General features: G+C 39.6%; 1 protein-coding gene across 1 annotated transcript in view; it reads right to left on the bottom strand.

Annotated features, from left to right (window-relative positions):
• The window catches only part of TNIP3 (TNFAIP3 interacting protein 3), a 109,797-nt gene that overhangs the window by 46,229 nt on the left and 43,394 nt on the right, over positions 1-20,174 (bottom strand). Inside the window, exon 3 of the mRNA XM_070790986.1 lies at positions 6,770-6,887. Coding sequence (XP_070647087.1) covers positions 6,770-6,887 — 118 coding nt within the window. The remainder of the gene's footprint in view (positions 1-6,769; positions 6,888-20,174) is intronic.

Below are 20,174 nucleotides of genomic sequence, written 5' to 3'. Positions count from 1 at the left end.
TTACCCTTTTGGGCTTCCCAGGAAGCTCAGTGGTAAAGAATCTGCCTGCAAATATAGGAGATGCAGGAGATGTGGGTTTGATCCCTGAGTCAGGAAGATGCCCTAGAGGAGGAAATGGCAACCCACTCCAGTATTCTTGCCTATAAAATTCCATGGACAGAGGAGCTTGGTGGACCACAATCCTTGAGGTCACAAACAGCTGGACACCACTAGGCACGTATGTATGCAAGCAATTTAGCCCTCTATATTTAGAAAATGCTTTCACATTTTCACTCAGTTTATTCTTATCACATCCCAGTTTAGAGATGAGAAAAAAAGATTTTGATAATGAAATAGCTTAACTTTTGAAAAAAGGAAACAAGGAAAGGGAAATTAATGTTTTTTCCTAACAAATGTGGTTACAGAAAACGTTTGTCAACTTACTGTAGTTTCCAAGAAGTTTTTCTCTTATAATCTTTTAAAGTGTCATAAGTTCATATTGAAAGTGAAAGTGAAGTAGCTCAGTCATGTCCGACTCTTTGCAACCCCGTGGACCGTAGCCTACCAGACTCCTCCCTCCATGGGATTCTCCAGGCAAGAATACTGGAGTGGGTTACCATTTCCTCCTCCAGGGGATCTTCCCAACCCAGGGATCGAACCCAGGTCTCCCACATTGCAGGGAGATGCTTTAACCGAGATGCTTTAACCAGGGAAGCCCCAAGTTCATACTGGGATACTTTAAAAGATTATACTCTCTGAGCCATTCAAAGCATTTTACCAAGACTTTTAGCCTTAGGAAGAATGTCCAGAGCTAGAATTTGTCTCCAATTACTGGGAAATCGCTCCTCAACTGGTACCAAAGTTATTAAAAGTCAATTCTTAGTGCTGTGTCTTAGTTAAAATAAGAAAAGCAAAATAGAATCTAAACACATGACAACACTCTTAAGCAAATTCGGTTTTGGTAGATCTTAAAATTCAAACACTTTTCCTTCCCATCCCAGGTTGAACCCTTGTTTTTAGGCATTACTGGGATATATTTGTTTGTTCAAGAAAACATCTCAAGTCTTCTATCATTTCCTTTCATATTTGAAGACACACAATTACAGGGTAATAAATTAAGATTCATATATTAATTTTGTCACTGTATTAGTTTAATGTAAGTTCCATTTAATGTCCACTTTGGAATTGAGTATTATTCTCACTTAGAAAATGATTTGTTCTTTGCCTGCAAGACTTTCAATGTCTTCTGTTCACCAACTTTCTACTTTCAACTGTCTCAGAATATTAAAACCCGCTTTCATATTAATATGCATCATATTCATCAACAATGTTTTTCAGTGTTAACAGAATATTAAAACCCACTTCATATTAATATTCCTCATATTCATCAATAATGTTTTTCTGTTTCCTCAAAGCAATGAGTTAGTTTTCTCATTTCTATGGGCTTCCCTGGTGGCTCAGATGGTAAAGCGCCTGCCTACAATGTGGGAGACCTGGGTTCTATCCCTGGGTCAGGAAGATCCCCTGGAGAAGGAAATGGCAAACCACGCCAGTACTCTTGCCTGGAAAATCCCATGGATGGAGGAGCCTGGTAGGCTACGGTCCATGGGGTCCTAAAGAGTCGGACACGACTGAGCAGCTTCATTTCACTTCTTCCCATTTTCTCTATAGTAATTCTCCCTCTTACTTTTGGCAAAGGCAGACAATAAAGGGAACACGACTTATGTCTCAGGACTTTTCATTAAATCATATTTCTTTATGATTGGAAACTTACTTAATCTTTTAAAAGATTATACTCTCTGAACCATTTGAAGCATTTTACCCATCTCCTAAAGCCGTAATGAAATATGTTTCTTCCTGGAAAGGGAATCTCCCTGACTGTTCTTACGCTTGCTCCATCCAGTGGGAAAATGAGAGATGCCTTCCAAAGTTTGTCATTGACCCACCCTCGTCTTACTCCAAAAGAATTTTTCTTATCCTTTTTTTCAGTTTCATCAATATATCAGTGAGAATGGAAAAAATTTTTGTTTTGAATGTAGGATTTCCTTTCACGAGTGCTATTGTAAATAGTAATTCGGCAGAGATTTCAGCTGGAAATTGTGTGTACTTAAGGAATCAAATATTTGAAGATACTTCAGATGACAATTGAGAAGGAGATGCCAGAAGTCTGGGAGATGAAGAGACACTTCTGGGGATTTTTCCTGGGAGACCTTATCCTCAGAGAGAGAGAGAGTAGAGGAGCTGCAGCTTGATGCAAGGGTGATGCCACACACAGGAAAGCAGGGGTTGCTCTGACACCAGCGTCGTTCCTGGTAACGGCTTGAGTTCAGGCCCAGTCACTTCAAATGATTCTTATTTGAGGAAGAGGTCATTAAAAGCAGGATGTATAGAGCAACCCAGACAGATTTGGGTTTAGGTCCAGAATGCAATTCCTACAGCTATAGTAGAATCCACGAGAAATGTACTTAGCTTCACTGAACCTCAGTTTCCCCATTTGCAGAAGCATGAAAATCAAAAAGACGGCCACACGTATTTTTGGCAAACACTGGATGTGTAAAGTAGTACTGGGGGCCTGTGTAGCTAAAGTTGGGAAAGAAAGGTCTCTCCATTGAAATGGAGAGAACCATAGTGTTTAGCTCTGTTTGGGCTCTGGAGAGCATAGCCGCATAATAGGCTTACTTGTCACCATGAGTGGTACCACAAAGTGCCCCGGGAGTGGTATAGCTAACATCTGGGAGCAGCAGTGATAGGTGGGCATCTGACAATCACTGACAGTCAAAAGCTTTAGGATGAGAAACTGAGCTTTTAAGTGTATATTCAATATCCCTCCTGTAGACTTTGAGATTATTTGTGAAGGATTCTTAGAGATAAGGTGATTATAAGTCTACTTTTCTCATAGTTTAGGACAGAGCAAAAGGGGACCAGAGAACTCTGTGAGACTAAAGAGGGAGATACTATGATTTCACAATTCACATGAAAACACAGTTGGAAACACAGTGCATCCAAGGGGCATGGAGGCAAGGTTTCCATGAAGAATAAACAGCATGTGAGAAAGCACAGCACATGGAACTGCACGGTCTGGTAAAGGACGGTGGGGTGGCGGGACAGGGTGCGTCTTGGGAAGTGGGAAATGGAGAGCGGAGCAACAACAGTCGTAACAGGAAAGATACTGAGCGCATCTTTGAACATGCTGAGTGAAGTCGATATGAATCTAGAAAAGAACTACATGTTTAGTAAGTGTATGTGTCAGAAGCCATCGGCACGTGTTTTGAAGTTTAGTGAACCAACCACGACGTACCGATCCCTGGGTGACACTACTGTCACACAGACAGGTGATACAAGAGAGACTGGTGACGGCAAGCGAGACGGAAAGAGCGGAGGGAAAGGGAGGGTGTTGAAGGACACTTTTATAGATGTCAACGGAGAGAGACATTTTAAGAAAGTTAGTGAATAGTATCAAATGCAAATGAAAGGACAAGTGAAAAACCAGATGCAAAATGGCCATGGATTTATCAAGGTGGAGCTTGTGAATCCATGGGTTTATCAAGGTAGAGCTTGTGAGTGGTATGACAAGTGGTTGGAAAAACTTGGATGTCATGATCAACGTTGGCTAGGATGTGAAAGAGTGAATTAGAACATTGCTTATAATGTGCGAGGAGGGAGGGAGGGATTAATTAAGACTTTGGGATTTATAGATACACAATGCTATATATAAAATGGATAAACAAGAAGGACCTACAATACAGCACTTGGAACTATATTCAATATCTTGTAATTACCTATAATGGAAAAGAACCTGAAAAGAATATAGACATATAACTCTGCTGTACACCTGGAACTAACACAACAAGTACACTTCAATAAAAGTTAATAAATAAAATAAAATCATACTTAATGGTGAACAAAGAACATTACCCATAAAATAGTATGAAGTCTCAATATTTAAAAGTTGAGGAGAATTAAGCCGGTAAGAAGTGATGGGGAGACTGAAGATTTAGGAGCCCAAATGCTCGTTAGTGACTGGTCTTATACAGTGGTCCTCACTGTGCCCCAGGAACTCTTTTTAGCTTTGCCCCTCTCTCCCGTCTCTGTCTCTCAGTGGCCATTTCATGTGTGTGTGTGCTCAGGCACTCAGTTGTGTCTGACTCTCTGTCACCCCACAGACTGTAGCCTGGCAGGCTCCTCTGCTCATAGAATTTTTCCAGGCAAGAATACTGGAGTGGGTTGCCGTTTCCTTCTCCAATGGATCTTCCCGCCCGATGGATCAAACCCCCATCTCTTGAATTGCAGGCAGATTCTCTACCGCTAGAGCCACGTGGGTATCTTCCCTGTTTTAACCACTGGACTTCACCTTTACTCTCTCTTTCTCTGTAGATGACTTCACCTTACATTTCACAAAGCAAACAAGACAAAACAAGAACCAGCCAGATGCCTGCTCTCCTTTGCCTGGAAATGTATAGGATGATGAGCAAGTTTCATCAAGGAAGAGATAGGGGAAACAGTATCTTAAAGAGACAGAGAAGTTCCAGTCAAGTCCCCAGAAGACAGGGAACTAGTTGCCAAGAGGGTGGCAATAGGGCTGTGAGGTTTTTGCCATACAAGGAGGGATCCAGAGAACAAGTGAGCAGAACGTGCAGGGAAGCCAGTCATGAGCGAAAGAGTCTTAGGGGTTGATAAATAGAGAATAAGAGGATCAGGCTTCTGAGGGGATTCAAATTCTCATCATTAAATTTCTTTTTGGTGCTAAAGTAGATGGCCACTACAAAAAAGCATTTCCATGAAGGAAGGAAGTCTTAACTGGGAGTTAGAGGCATGTGTATGAGAGTGGGGGTGGGGATGAAAAGAGAAGGAAGGAAGCGGAGAGAAAAGCCTTTTTGGCCCCTCATCATTAGCAGAAAGGCATTTCTCACTTTGAAAACAAATGCTTCTTTTTCAGGGAGAAGTGGAAAGAACGTACACAATACTATTTGTTCATTAAGTGAATGAAAGAGGTATAGGAGGATCCATAACGAATTACTAAGTGAGAAAAGTGTTTGACAGAACAGTGTGCATGTGTGAGTATGTGTGTCAGAGAGAGTATGAATGTGTGTGTGTGCGTATGTGTGTCAGTGTGAATGTGAGTGTGTGTGAGTATGTGTGTCAGAGAGAGAGAGTATGAATGTGAGTGTGTGTGTGTGTGAGAGTATGTGTGTCAGTGTGAATGTGAGTGTGTGTGTGAGAGTATGTGTGTCAGAGAGAGTGTGAATGTTCGTGTGTGAGAGAGTATGTGTGTCAGTGTGAATGTGAGTGTGTGTGTGTATCTGTGTCAGAGAGAATGTGAGTGTGTGTGTGAGAGAGTATGTGTGTCAGTATGAATGTGAGTGTGTGTGTGAGAGTATGTGTGTCAGAGAGAGTGTGAATGTTCGTGTGTTAGAGAGTATGTGTGTCAGTGTGAATGTGAGTGTGTGTGTATCTGTGTCAGAGAGAATGTGAGTGTGTGTGTGTGAGAGTATGTGTGTCAGAGAGTGTGAATGTTCATGTGTCAGAGAGTATGTGTGTCAGTATGAATGTGAGTGTGTGTGTGAGAGAGTATGTGTGTCAGTGTGAATGTGAGTGTGTGTGTGAGTATGTGTGTCAGAAAGAGTGTGAATGTGAGTGTGTGTGTGTGAGAGGGTATGTGTGTCAGTGTGAATGTGAGTGTGTGTGTGAGTATGTGTGTCAGAAAGAGTGTGAATGTGAGTGTGTATGTGTGTCAGAGAGAGAGTGTGAATGTGAGTGTGTGTGTGTGTCAGAGAGAGAGTGTGAATGTAAGTGTGTATGTGTGAGACAGAGTATGTGTATCAGTGTGAATGTGAGTATGTGTGTGTGTGTGTCAGAGAGAGAGAGAGGGCCAGAAGGAGACACACAGATCTCAATGCTAAGCAAGGCTCTCTAGGAGCAGTGGGCATGGAGGGGATTTCAGAGGCTGATCCACGTTTGGTGAGGCCTGAGGCAACCTCACAAATTAATTATGAAAGACAATGTTTGTTTAGGGGACTGCAAACTCCATTAGCTCCACAATAAATTTCTCTATACATGATTTCTATAGTTTTCTCTATGCTTAGTGTAGCTTTTCCACAACGAGCCTGGATCATTTTAGAACTAAGAAACCAAAGCAGAAGTTATGTAAATATTTTTAAGGTCAGCCACATTCTCTAATTTACTTAATTTAGATTTATTTTGAAGTGATCATCAGAGACAGTTTCTAATTGGAAGGACTGCAGAGCTTAAGAGTTTGTGATGTCATTCATGATGTATTTCTAGAAAGGTATCTGCAAAATTCCTAGCTTGAGCTTACCCTTGAATTCTATTTGTTACATAAAGCACCATAGATAAATATCCTGAAACAAGAGAAAATTCAAAGAACTTATCTAATCAGGAAAATCTTGTTTTTTTTCCTTTAAAAAATGGGCATGAATTGTGTGGATTTTAGTAACCCAAGGTAAGTGAGTTTGCATACATTAGGTTAGCTCCTCCCAATAAAAGAGTTGTTGCTGCATTAAGCACTCTTTCTAATAGCGTGAGCTCCACCTCCCTTTCCTGTAATGATGGTCCCTTGATATCACACTTTAAACTGGAAGGAGCTTCTGTGGAGGGTTTTTTTAGTAACAGGAAGTGACTGTGTAAGAGAAGTTTGCACGGGCTCACTTTGTCCTCTCAGTCATCAAGGAAGTGCCTTACTGGAAATGATTCAGGGACTCTCCCCGTGCGTTCTTCTCAGTGACCACACTGCTGAAGGGTATATTGAGAAAAAGCAGAAGGTTTTCCTTACCTTCACAGAACAGGGACTTCTATGACTCGACGTGGCCCCCAGGCTGACCCCTCTGGGATCAGAAGTATTCCTCTCAATCAGACTGAGGATTTTATTATCCAGCTCCATGCTTTCACACCTGCCCCCGGGGGACATGGGAAAGCCACATTTTACAAAGGTAATTAAAAATTATTATGTTCGTGAGTGACATGGAGGTGTTATTTATGTATGATGCCCCCCACCCCTAGAATTTCCAGGTCTCTAATCTCATATTCATTAGTTGCTGCTGTTAGAGAACTTTAAAGAGTATTGGAGTTTAAGTTTCACTTACCCGCACATTTATTCTAAGTAATCTAGTAAGATACAAACAAGTTGAGGGATTTTTCACAGGCTGATAACAATGACCAGAACTAAACACTCCCAGGAAGGCAGGTGCTTTACATTCATTTTCTTATTCAGTGGGTACAATTCATTACAGTAGTCAGCATTTACCTGCATTTTACGGATGAGCAAACTTGGATTTAGTAACTAACTTACTGATTTATGCGAAGTCAAACTCCAAAACAGTGGCAGGGCCAAGATCACACTCAGATGTGTAGGATTCTATAGCTTGTCTCTTGGCCATTTTTGCTCTATGTCTTCAATGAACTGACAACAAATCCCTAGGATTATTTGCCACCAAATAGAAATATCATATCAGAGTCAAAGGGTATCTGGAAGTTACCTTAAAAAGAAGCTAGTCCAACCTGCAACATTTATCTGAGAACCAGAATGAATTGCTTACATTCCCATGACTATTAACTGATAATGTAAAAATTTAAATCAGATTTTCTGACTCTAGTCCATTTTTCTTTCGGTTGTATCATGCTGACATGATGGAGAAATCGTCTCATTAAAAACAGAATTCAAGAGAAAAATGTATTCGTTATGTTATTTTTCTTTACATTTGTTTTGTCTTCCTCATCATTTTTCATCCCCTGAAAACAACCCCTTGAATTGGGGTAGGGATTTTTTTCAGGAATACTTCTCAAAGTTGTTTCCAAGTAAAATAAATAGGTGGATGATCTAATCACATGATGTGGCAGAGGTTACTTGGGCTGTCTGTCCAACCCTCTACCTTCTTTGAGAGTGGGTCCCAGGCAGAGGCTTTGACAGCCATGCTTGTTGATACTACTTGACCTCATTTCCTTGGTTATAGCTGATTGGACCAAGAGTAAATAACCAATTCCAGCCTGGCCAGTGAGATTCTCTTCTGTGTGCAGAGGGAGCTAAGAACGAAGCAGCTGGGTAGGGAAATGCAGAGCTGTGAGATGGAAAGTCTTCGCAATTTTCTAGTCTTGAATCAACCCTAAGCCATGACTACCTTCCTACCCTATATTCTGCTAATTACCCCATATCTTTTATAATGAATTATTTGTCTTTTCTTAAGCTAGCTTTTTGGTGTCTGTTATTGGTACTAGGAAAAAACCCTCTGAATAATACACCTGAACCCTCATATTTCTATTTATACTTTCCTCAGGCTGTGGTATATCTGTGCCTCATGGCCCACATGCGATGTCACCATATAGAACTACTGGGTGTAACCCTTCATGGCCCCAAAGCTTATATACATGTAGTATCAAGTTTGTTAGCCTATGCCCAGCGTTTCCTGCAATCCTCTGAGTCTCAAAATTCCTTTAATAAGTGCCCCAAATCCTTCAGGTTAATTACATTACCAATTAATTAATTAGTCCAATGGAATTGGACTAGACTGATTGTTAAGCCTCTGAGGCAGCTTTCCTGACCTATTCTGAACCAGACTTGCCTGCCAAGAGGTCACAACTCTTTCTGGTGTTACATTCCGTTGTGACAAACATGTTATTGAGCCCAAACCCCAGAGGGGATCATTTTGATACGACCCTCTGTGACCTCCAAAACCCCAAATGACCAGCTCCTGTGCTCTGTTTCTGAGCTCGTATCATCCACTCCCCTCCGCCTTGCCTTTCCAGGCGCACTTAGCCCATCACAGAACACGCCAGTGTGCTTCCCACACAGGAGCTCGGTGTCTGCACTTTCCTCCATGCGTCTTGCTTCCCCCACGCCCTTCAGAGTCTGTCTCAAATGTTACTTTATTAAGAAAACCTCTGCTGATGAACTTATTTAAAATGGCTTTTCATACCCATTACTACTGGCCTTTAATTCTAATTTTCTCCTTATAATTTTTTATGATCTTGATTTCTTATTTGTTTACTGTTCTCCCCAGACCCCATACAGGCTTCATATATGTCCCATGAAAGAAGGGCATTTGTCTGCTTTTATTTGTTGCCCTGTTTCTTGGCACATAGTATGACCTCTCTCCATAAATATTTGTTGTTGAATAAATATGACTGTGTGATGAAGTTTAATTCAAAACATTAACTCAAATCTAACAGTAAATTAGATGCTTATTTAAAATGTATGCAAATAACCTCAAAGAACTGATAAAGTTGGGACACAAAGGAAGCATTAACAGAGGCTCTAAAACTCTGCTTTCCTCTCTAGTTCACTAAATAATTGCATGCAACAAAGTTATAGTCTAATATGACATTATGACCCAAGGTTTGGAGTAGAGTAAAAAGAAGAAGCCACCTAAAAGGCCATCACTACCAAACGTTTAAACACAAACAGAACAAAGCCTTCGAAACTTTGCATTAGTTTCACTGGGTATGTATTATCCTCACCCGGGATCTGTTCACTGATTCTGTAATACTTAGCTGATTAGGTCAGGAGTATGGCTCCAGATGTCTTTGCTCAGGGCCCTACCCCTTAATCATCCTGATTTTTCAATTAAACTTGAGCCTTAGTGAAGTTAAATACCTTTTCTTAAGGTCACTTGACTTATAAGGGGCAGGATAAGAATGTGTTCTGAGACCCATGACTTTTTAATCTACTTTTGAGTTGCTAGTGAATTGTCACTACAGCAGGACTATAGAGGACTATTTTATTCCCAAATAACTGGGCTCAGGTTTTCCACTGTGAGGGGCATTTCTGCTTTAGTTCCAAAGAAAACAACCTATCATTGTCCACACTGAAAGTCAGCTGAGTTACAGAGTCAGATATCAGGAGAGGCTTGGGAGACAAGCTATGAGGACCACGTGCTTCACCAATGGCCTTTTAGGTGGCTCCTTGTTTTTCTCAGTTGGGAACTATAGATCAGGAGCCAGGATGAGAGGCAGGGGTCCATGAGTTACCCCAAGTCAAATTAAGTACAAAACTATATTATATCTGTTATATGTTCAATGTCTCTTTCTGAAGAGAGGGTCAAAATCTTTTTGACCTTCCTAAAAATGTCAAAGAATGCTCAAACTACTGCACAATTGCACTCATCTCACACCCTAGTAAAGTAATGCTCAAAATTCTCCAAGCCAGGCTTCAGCAATATGTAAACCGTGAACTTCCTGAGGTTCAAGCTGGTTTTAGAAAAGGCAGAGGAACCAGAGATCAAATTGCCAACATCCGCTGGATCATGGAAAAAGCAAGAGAGTTCCAGAAAAACATATTTCTGCTTTATTGACTATGCCGAAGCCTTTGACTGTGTAGATCACAACAAATTGTGGAAAATTCTTCAAGAAATGTGGATACCAGACCACTTGACTTGCTTCCTGAGAAATCTGTATGTAGGTCAAGAAGCAACAGTTAGAACTGGACATGGAACAACAGACTGGTTCCAAATAGGAAAAGGAGTACATCAAAGCTGTATATTGTCACCCTGCTTATTTAACTTATATGCAGAGTACATCATGATAAATGATGGGCTGGAGGAAGCACAAGCTGGAATCAAGATTGCCGGGAGAAATATCAATAACTTTATATATGCAGATGACACCACTCTTATGGCAGAAAGTGAAGAAGAACTAAAGAACCTCTTGATGAACGTGAAAGAGGAGAGTGAAAAAGTTGGCTTAAAACTCAACATTCATAAAACTAAGATAATGGCATCCGGTCTCATCACTTCATGGCAAATAGATGGGGAAACAATGGAAACAGGGAGAGACTTTACTTTTTTGGGCTCCAAAATCACTACAGATGGTGACTACAGCCATGAAATTAAAAGACACTTGCTCCTTGAAAGAAAAACTATGACCAACCTAGACAGTATATTAAAAAGCAGAGACATCACTTTGTCAACAAAGGTCCATCTAGTCAAGGCTAAGGTTTTTCCAGTAGTCATGTATAGGTTATAAGAGTTGAACTATAAAGAAAGATGAGCACTGAAGAATTGATGCTTTTGAACTGTGCTGTTGAAGAAGACTCTTGAGAGTCCCTTGGACTGCCAGGAGATCCAACCAGTCCATCCTAAAGGAGATAAGCCCTGGGTGTTCATTGGAGGGACTGATGTTGAAGCTGAAACTCCAGTACTTTGGCCACCTGATGCAAAGAGCTGACTCATTTGAAAAGACCTTGATGCTGGGAAAGATTGAGGGCAGGGGGAGAAGGGGACAACAGAGGATGAGATGGTTGGATGGCATCACCAACTCAACGGACATGGGTTTGGGTAAACTCAGGGAGTTTTTGATGGACAGGGAGGCCTGGCATTCTGCGGTTCATGGGGTCGCAGAGTCGGACACGACTGAGTGACTGAACTGAATTGAACTGAAAAAGGTAATAATCACTGACCCATCTTAAGTTATCGCCATGAGCGGCCAGTTTAAATTCAAATCTTACTGTGGCTTTCTTTGTCTAAGAGTACACTTTGATTTAAAAAAATGTATTTTTTTTTTTTACCATGGAAAAACTATGAAAATTTTAAAAAATGACCCCTTGAATTAAATACTATTAAGTAAATCTTTATTTGAGGTGGCCTCCTTGTGACATTTCAAGTGAACAGAGAATTATAGAGGCAGTATTCTTGGACTAAGAGTTTTCCAAGTTGATGGTGACAAAGAAGTCTAGTAAGTCCCTGTTAGACCCTTTGCTTACTCATTGCTTGCTTTAAACTTACATGGATATAAACTTCCTGTGTTACTGTTGTTCCTTCTTACCCATCACTCAAAGAATAAATCAGCCTAGAAAGCTAATAGAAATGATATTAATATGAATTATTTTTTACCTATAGGATAGTAGGTTAGGCCAATGTGACTATGAAGCTTATTTTACAAATAGTTTTCCCTAATTTACGTATGATTTCTGAACTCTTTTTCCCCTAGACTACCACTGAGAGGTAACAATCTGCCCAGTAACCCAGCAATTGGAGGAATCAGAGAAAGAGGTGTATCAGAGAAAGTATATTTGGAGCCCTCAGACTTTTATTACACATTCAAGGGTCTTCAGTGCAAACGCCTCCCCAAAAAATTATCCGATAAAGTGAAGTCTTTTTATGCCATTGTTTAATAAGCTCATTTAAGGATAATTTAATTATTTAAATTCTACTATTTGATTAGAGCCAAGACATTGTTAATTTGTAGAATCCTCTCTGATAGAAAAGAATCTCAAGTTTATGGCTTACTGCCTCTTAGGGCATTACCATTTTTGTATCTAGTCTAGCATCTTATTCTAACATTCCTTTATTAAATTGCCTGTAAATCCCCAACTCTTCAAATGTTCTTTGAATGGAAACCTCATTAATGAGCTGAATTAAAACTGTGGACATATGTTCATTTTATATTGTAGAACAGTCGTGGTTTTAACTCTTTGTGCCTGTATATTAGCAACGCTGGATATCTATACTTTAAACCATGGAATGTCCAGTCACTGAAAGTGACTGCTGGGGAGCACACAGCCCCAAAGCCCCAGACTTGGTTTTTATGGTTACATGCTATAGTTGCCTCATTAGTACATGCAAGAAGTATAAACTCCTAAGGAAAACAAGTACACTCAGCAGAGAAAACAGAAGCCACAATCTTGGGAATAACCTGAAGATTATTTAATTTCTCTCTTGCATTTGGAAGACAGAGAAATGAGACTCAGAGGGGTTAAGTGGCAGATAGCAACGCCAAGGCAAGAATTAAGGAGACTAGTGTTCCTTTTTCCTCAAATGTCCACATTTCCTCCCAGCCTGCCACCAAGGTCGCATGTTATGCTTTGATGTTAAATCATAAGCCAAGTCTTTTTAAGGAAGATTCTGAAGAACAAAGCATATTTTCAAATATAAGACAAGGATCAATCAATAGCATGTTCTTCTATCATGGAAAAGTTTCCATATGTTCAAAAACCGGGACTGCAACCTCTAGAGACACAGAATGAGCAGTGTTGTCTGAAATACTACAATCAAGCCATGACTTTTAGGTTTTACTTTTTGTTACTGTGATTAGTAGTCTGAGCATGCTCCTGGCTATTGGTGGGAGGAAGAAATTACTCAATAAAGAAATTACTCGGTATAAATGTGTTTTAGATCCAGAAGGCATGGTATCTGAATTATTTTAGTAATTAGGAGCTCTAACAGTTGTGTGGCTTAAGGAGGTAATAGAAGAGAAAAGGTTTGCTCACAAAATTTTCAAAGTAGCATTGGCCTTAGGCAAGAATGAATATTTCAAGAGTTTAACCCAAGGTTATGTAGCTTAATAATTTTTAAAAGTGTCTAAATGTGGTTTTCGCATGTCTGAAAAGAGAGCCTAGAGAATGGCGATATTGCTTACACATGAACTCTGTGACTGCCCTCAGCCTGCATACCTGTCTATTGCACCGCTGCTTTTGTGATGTGCCAAGTCGCTGAGCTGATGCCACAGCCCTCTGCCAAAACTCTTGCGGCGGTGCTCTGGGGGAGCGCGCGGGCAGGGGAGCCAGATTGGACCAAGATAAAGTGCGGCTGCAGGTGCTGTTCAGACCACGAAAGGTTACAGGTGAGCACAGTTCTGGAGAAACCACATCCTCTTTCAACTATCCTGCGGCGATGAGGTTTGGCCTTCTTACTGGGACTGCTCTGAGCAAGTGAAACATTCTCGTTCACAAGGGCAGAATGACAGGTTGAGACAGGATACAGCATCGATGACTATACACTGTTTCGATAAGAGATACTGTGATACATGCAAGCCTTGGCATTTTTTTTTCTGGCTAAATGTTAGCCATGGTGCAGTTCTCACCTTAAGTATGGGAGGGTGACATAAAATGTTCTAACTATGTATTTCCATAGCAACCTGCATTTGCTACATTAGGCTGCTAATTACACTTGATTGTAATTGCGCGTTTGCTCTTTTAGATTAGAAACCCTGAAGGCAGGCACGCGTTTAGCTTGCTGATATCACTGTGCCTCCAGAGCCTCACAATGATCATTAAATGTTTGACAAGAGAACAAGTAGTCAGGAACAACTAGGACTGAGGTCAACAAGGATACCAAGGAATCCTGAAGGCAGGGATGCTTGGAGTACAACGTCATGGGTAGGTTGCTCATCAGTTCTCTCTAGATGCCTTCTCTCCATGGAGTCCGTGTGATTTCTTCCCTCCTCATCTCAGTACTTCTGCCTGTGGGAGAAGGAGCTGAGGAAGTCCTAACAGCTATGAAGACTGTAAGAGGAGACCTTTCTGCTGCAAGCCATAGAGCTTTAGGCATCAGCAAGCAGGGTGCATGCGTGCTAACATGCTTCAGTCGTGTTCAACTCTTTGCCACCCTAGGGACTGTAGCCTGCCAGGCTCCTCTGTCCATGGGATGCTCCAGGCAAGAATACTGGAGTGGTTGCCATGCCCTCCTCCAGGGGATCTTTCCAACCCAGGGATCAAACCCATGTCTTACATCTCCTGCACTGGCAGATGGGTTCTTTTTGGCTTCCCTGGTGGCTCAGACGGTAAAGCCACCTGAAAAAAGGGAGACTCTGGCTTAATCCCTGGGTTGAGAAGATCCCCTGGAGAAGGGAATGGCAACCCACTCCAGCATTCTTGCCTGGAGAATCCCATGGACAGCGGAGTCTGGAGGGCTACAGTCTGTGGGGTTGCACAGAGTGGGGCACGACTAACACATACACAGTGCCACCTGGGAAGCCCCAGCAAACAGGGTCCTGGAGGGACTTCAGAGCTGAGGGGTCCGTTCCCTGGAATCAAGCTGTAGTCAGGTAGATGCTTGAGAAGTATAAATAAGGATAAAATCTTGCCCAAGAGCAAGTAGTAAGCATGATTCTCTCCTCTCCTAACAAGCTCTGAGTTTTTAAGAGAAAAATGACCCCGTTTTTAGACATTAGATCTGCTGGATAGGCTGACATTGGAATACCAGAGTTTGTTACAATGTGACTTTCTCTATAGGGACAGCAGAAGAGCAAAGAAGTCATCCAAATATTGCTATGCTACCATTTATTACAGGGTTGAAAATACACAAAATAACACCCTCTAACCGGGCTACAGGAAGGAGGTAGCTTGAGAATTTTATGGGTCAATAGGAGTAGATTCTGTGGTGTTTTGTTATTATTGTTGTTTCAATATGGCATATTACCATCAAGATTGTTTTTTATTTATATAAAATTCCATTCTTTTGAAGAAGCAGAGAGTATAAAAAGTGAATACTCTTATTAAAGATTCAGGTGATAGGAAACATAATTCTCAACCAGCATTGTAAATAAGTTAAACCTCTGTTTTTATGTCAAGAAAACCTTGGCACTTACTCTAACATTTGTATCATGTGGTTAATGCTTTGGTACACTGTCTGCAGAGGAAATATGCTCATATTGATTTATTGAAAACAAAATTGAACATGCAGAGCAAAATTATAAATTTTATTGTGAATGTGGAACAATGGCAGAATATGCCACCCCAAAATATGTCACTTCAGCATAACGATTATTTTGAACAAAAGATACTTGAAAAACAGCAGATACAAAAAATCATTCTGATCTCCCCCCTTTCTTCCTGCAAACAGGAGATAAAATTAGCTTGTGAAAGATGCCCTCCCTATACTAGGAAGAAAGAAGCATGTTTATGATCAAGGATGGGAAATTAAGAAGAGGAATCCATATGAACAGACTTCATTAAAATAATTCTTATCTTCCTTTAGCCTCTTCATAAGTTACAGTTACTTTTCCACAATTGTCTTTCTCTGATCAGTTTAGTACAAAAGTATTTAGATTTTGCCACTTCTTCAGGTCTTCATTTCCCAAGAGGGCTCCCATGTCACAGAAAATTTGTGAGCTTGTCTCCTATTAAGCTGTTTTTTCTTACAGAGCCCAGACAAAAATTTTCCTCCTCTACACTGTTCTTGGAAATAAGCATTTCAGCAGGAACATTATATATTTTATAATTGTGTCTATATCAAAAAAGCAAAGTAGAAAATTAGAGCAGGTTATATTCATATGAATATAACCACATTTTGGTGTCAACTATAATTTTCCTTTAATTTATCAAAATGTATTGCTCAGATCTGTACATAATACCAAGTTATGACATTCTCTAGGAAGATTCGGAGAAGGCAATGGCACCCCACTCCAGTACTCTTGCCTGGAAAATCCCATGGATGGGGGAGCCTGGTAGGCTGTAGTACATGGGGTCACTAAGAGTCGGACACGACTGAGCGACTTCCCTTTCACTTTTCACTTTCATGCATTGGAGAAGGAAATGGCAACCCACTCCAGTGTTCTTGCCTGGAGAATCCCAGGGACGGGGGAGCCTGGTGGGCTGCCGTCTATGGGGTCGCACAGAGTCGGACACAACTGAAGCAACTTAGCAGCTAGGAGGATTGGAAGACTAAATTTTAGGTCATGTCCAATAATTATAATAGTTTCCTCAGTATCACATTGCTATTTAATATTGACTGTGTGGATTTAGGTAAAAATATCATCAAATAAAACAATATGATCTTAAAATTATTCTCTAAAATCTATATTGTTAAAGTTGAATTTCATTGGGACAAATATTTGAAAGGACTTTTTTCTTAAGGAACAGCCATTGGCAAAAAAGACTTTATTCAAATTATTTTAAATTATTGCAAAGGAGGTGAGAAAGTGATACTTCTAATAACTATATCTGAAGTATTGAATACTTTAGACACCATATTCTTGAGAGCTATATAAAATTTTTATGATAAGAGAAATAGTTTACCTTTCTATTTGATTGCTCATTAAGTAATATTTATTTAAACTCTATCAGTTTAAATGTGGATTTTTTACACCTGTGTTGGAGTTTCAAGACGTGACTACAGTTCTTGATTTTAATCCACCAGCAGTTTTGAAGTTTGCGGCAGCACATATGAAGGTTCAGAGCCAAGTGGAGACCTCCCAGTGAGGCAGCTTCCAAGCTGAATCCACAATGGATTCATCTATAGATGGTGAGGAAATAATGGGATAAATTATGGAGGCATTTCTTCTGCATGAAATTTTGGGGAGATTTTGAATTTGCTAACAGCTTTACCAAAAGTCACAAACTAACATATGATAATTTGATGTTTTGTCTTGTGATCACATGTCCCAATTCTTTTGTTTAGCTGATAAAATGGAAGCCACTTTTTTTGTTGGATTGCTTGCATTAGTTTTGTTAGAGGTGGCACACAATACATGGAAATCATGATGAGTTATTAGTATGTGTACAGTTGTTTAGTGGCTAAGTTGTGTCTGATTCCTTTCTGACTCTATGAATTCCAGTCTGCCGGGGTCCTCTGTCCATGAGATTTCCCAGGCAAGATTACTGGAGTGGGTTGCCATTTCCTTCTCCAGGGGATCTTCCCGACCCACAGATTGAACCCGACCCACAGAACTCATGGAACTCACCTGTATTGACAGGTGAGTTCTTTAACCACTGAGCCACCAGGGAAGCTCATGTGCAGAGTAAAGCCTACATATTTAAAGAGAACTGCTTCTGAAAACTTTACACGGAGATACAGATAGGTTCACTTGCAGCTGGAAACATTGGATTGTATTGATTAAATGGTGCCTCTAGAGGGCAGTCTGCATTCAGTTCAGGTAGAAACTATAGTTTTCTGACGTTGCCCACATTTTCTGTTGATATTGACTTTGAATTTTGAGTTCAGGAGAGAGAAATGTGTGGTGTGCACATTTGTACCAATTGTAGTTTGCTTCCTTTTTTTTTTTTTTTTACTGAATTTAAAACTTAAAAATAATTTTTAATTATTTTTTAATATGTTTTTAAACTTTGCAGTCATTGTTTAACATTTATATAATAGACTTACACCAAGTAGCTTTCCTCCTATAGTGGTACATAAGTTTTGTTAAAGATTGCAATGATCTATATTCCTTCCTTCCTTCATGTATTTCTTTCTTTCTTTCACAATGTTCATATGCAGGTGAAAATGATGAGCCTAGAATTTCTTTTTGTGCCAGAATTAGGAAATATTAAAGAACTGGTTAGATTTGGGACAATTTCAGCATCAAAGTAAGTAATAATAAAATGCACTGTAACTCATTAAATAAAATAGGATTGGTTAACATATACTGATAAAAATTTAGAAATAGACATAAATAGGGACAGAAGAAATCTTTTCTTTACATTAGAATAGTGACTAATAAATGTAGAAGAAATTATGGTATTAAAAAATCACTATTTGGCAGCCAGCACAGTATAATTTAAATAGAAATCTCAATGGATGCTAAAACTCGTGCCTGAAATTTTGATGAGGAATGGGATCTTTACATAATTTCACAGGATCTCCCTCCCCCAGTGCTTAGTGAATACTAAAAGAAATACTGAAGAATAACTTTACATTGGAGAATCTTGGCAGATTCCACCTGAATGAAATGATTAAGATTAAAATCACCTGTAGTGAGAAGAATCCAGACATCTGATAAGATGCCTTCAGGAACACAACTTCACATTGTGGTATTCCTGCTGAAAATGTGTAAACTGTCAGGTCAAGAAAATTAAGCAAAGACTGGGGAGCTGTTCCAGATTGAAAGAGGCTAAAACTCATGAAAGACTACATGCAGTCTCTGATCCTGGGTTCTATCCTTCTTTTTTCTAGGAAGGACACGAACAGAATAATTGGCAAAACATTGAATTTAGTATTATATGGTAGTATTTTAGCAGTGTTCATTTTCTGATTTTGATGTGAAGGGGATCAGAATACACCACCCTAAAAACACACTACTTTGATACGAGGATTGTTATGATCTCCCTGAAAGCAGGGTATCAATTTCCTTTTGTGAAGGTAGCATAAATTTGGTCTTTTTTCTGTACCAGGATGAGAAGAACAACTCGTCTCTGGAGATGAAGCATTAGCAGGCACAATGAGTCTGCGTAAATAAACCTTATATAAAATACTCCATTCATCTCCTAGTTACTGGCCTACAATTTACTGCCCCCTGAAGCCAAACCTTACGTTATTTGCTAAGAAGGGTACAGAACTTCCTGAGTCTGTTTCTTTGAATTTCATTTCTTTTCTGTGAACTCTCATGCAAATAAAAATATTAATGTGTGTATTCCTTTTCTTCTGTTAGTCTTTGTCAGCTAAATCAGCAGGCCCCCTGACAGTGACCCTGAGAGGGTAAAGACAGTTTTTTCTTTCTTGCGCTTACATGGGAGAATGTCCTTGGTTGTAGGAGATGCACACTAAACAATCTAGTAGTAATTTATTTCTGAGTAATTCACTAAAAATATAAAATGTTGTTATATTTAGAAATTTTTGAGAGTTTGAAATTAAAGTAAAAATACATAAACATTAAACCTAAAAAATCTGATTTGACACAAGTTATCTTATATTCAATACAGAAATCATCTTATGAAAATGAAATTAGCATTTCATTATGGTACAGAAACCAAGACACAGGCCAATAAATCTTCTCTGAGATTTGCAAAATTAGTGCGAACCAGAACAGAGCAAAGATGATTTAGTGTTTTGCTTTGCTTTTCTAAAAGAATGTGGAAGAGAGTTTGTGTGAATCAAATGATTTTGATATTCTCTTCTAGCCCAAGGATTCCAAAAATTAAATGAGCTATTTTCATCATAATATTTAAAGCCCAGATAGGAAAATACACAGCATAAGCTAACAGAATCCCCAAGTCTTGAATGTCTTCATCTTTACTCTGTAATATCTGACATTTCATATCCCTGTGGACTTCTCATAGTAAATTTATTGAAAATTGTTCAAATACTCAGATTGTAGAAGACTGCTTTTGGAGACGTAGGTTAGTACCAAAATTGATTACCAGTGATAAAGAATTCGCCTGCCAATGCAGGAGATGCAGTTCAGTCCCTGGGTCGGGGAGATCCCCTAGAGGAGGAAATGCCAACCTCCTCCAGTATTCTTGCCTGGGAAATCCCATGGACAGAGGAGCCTGGTGGGCTACAGTTCATAGGGCTGCAAAGAGTTGAACATGACTGAACATGCACGCATACTATGCACAATAGAACAAAAACTCAAACTCAGAAAGGCTTTTTTCTCATTTAAGTCAACAATTATTTCTTTAAAATTTCTTTATGTAGTAAAGTCCATTAACTTTCAAAAGCCTATGTCCTCATGATTTTGAATGAGATTCCAAAAGAAAGAAATGTGCATAAAAGATTTTTATTCTTTTATTAACTACATTTTTAAAACACAATGAT

The sequence above is a fragment of the Bos indicus genome, chromosome 6, assembly GCF_029378745.1.
Source record: "Bos indicus isolate NIAB-ARS_2022 breed Sahiwal x Tharparkar chromosome 6, NIAB-ARS_B.indTharparkar_mat_pri_1.0, whole genome shotgun sequence".
Lineage (NCBI taxonomy): Eukaryota > Metazoa > Chordata > Mammalia > Artiodactyla > Bovidae > Bos > Bos indicus.
This window is presented reverse-complemented; position numbering and strand designations above follow the sequence as displayed.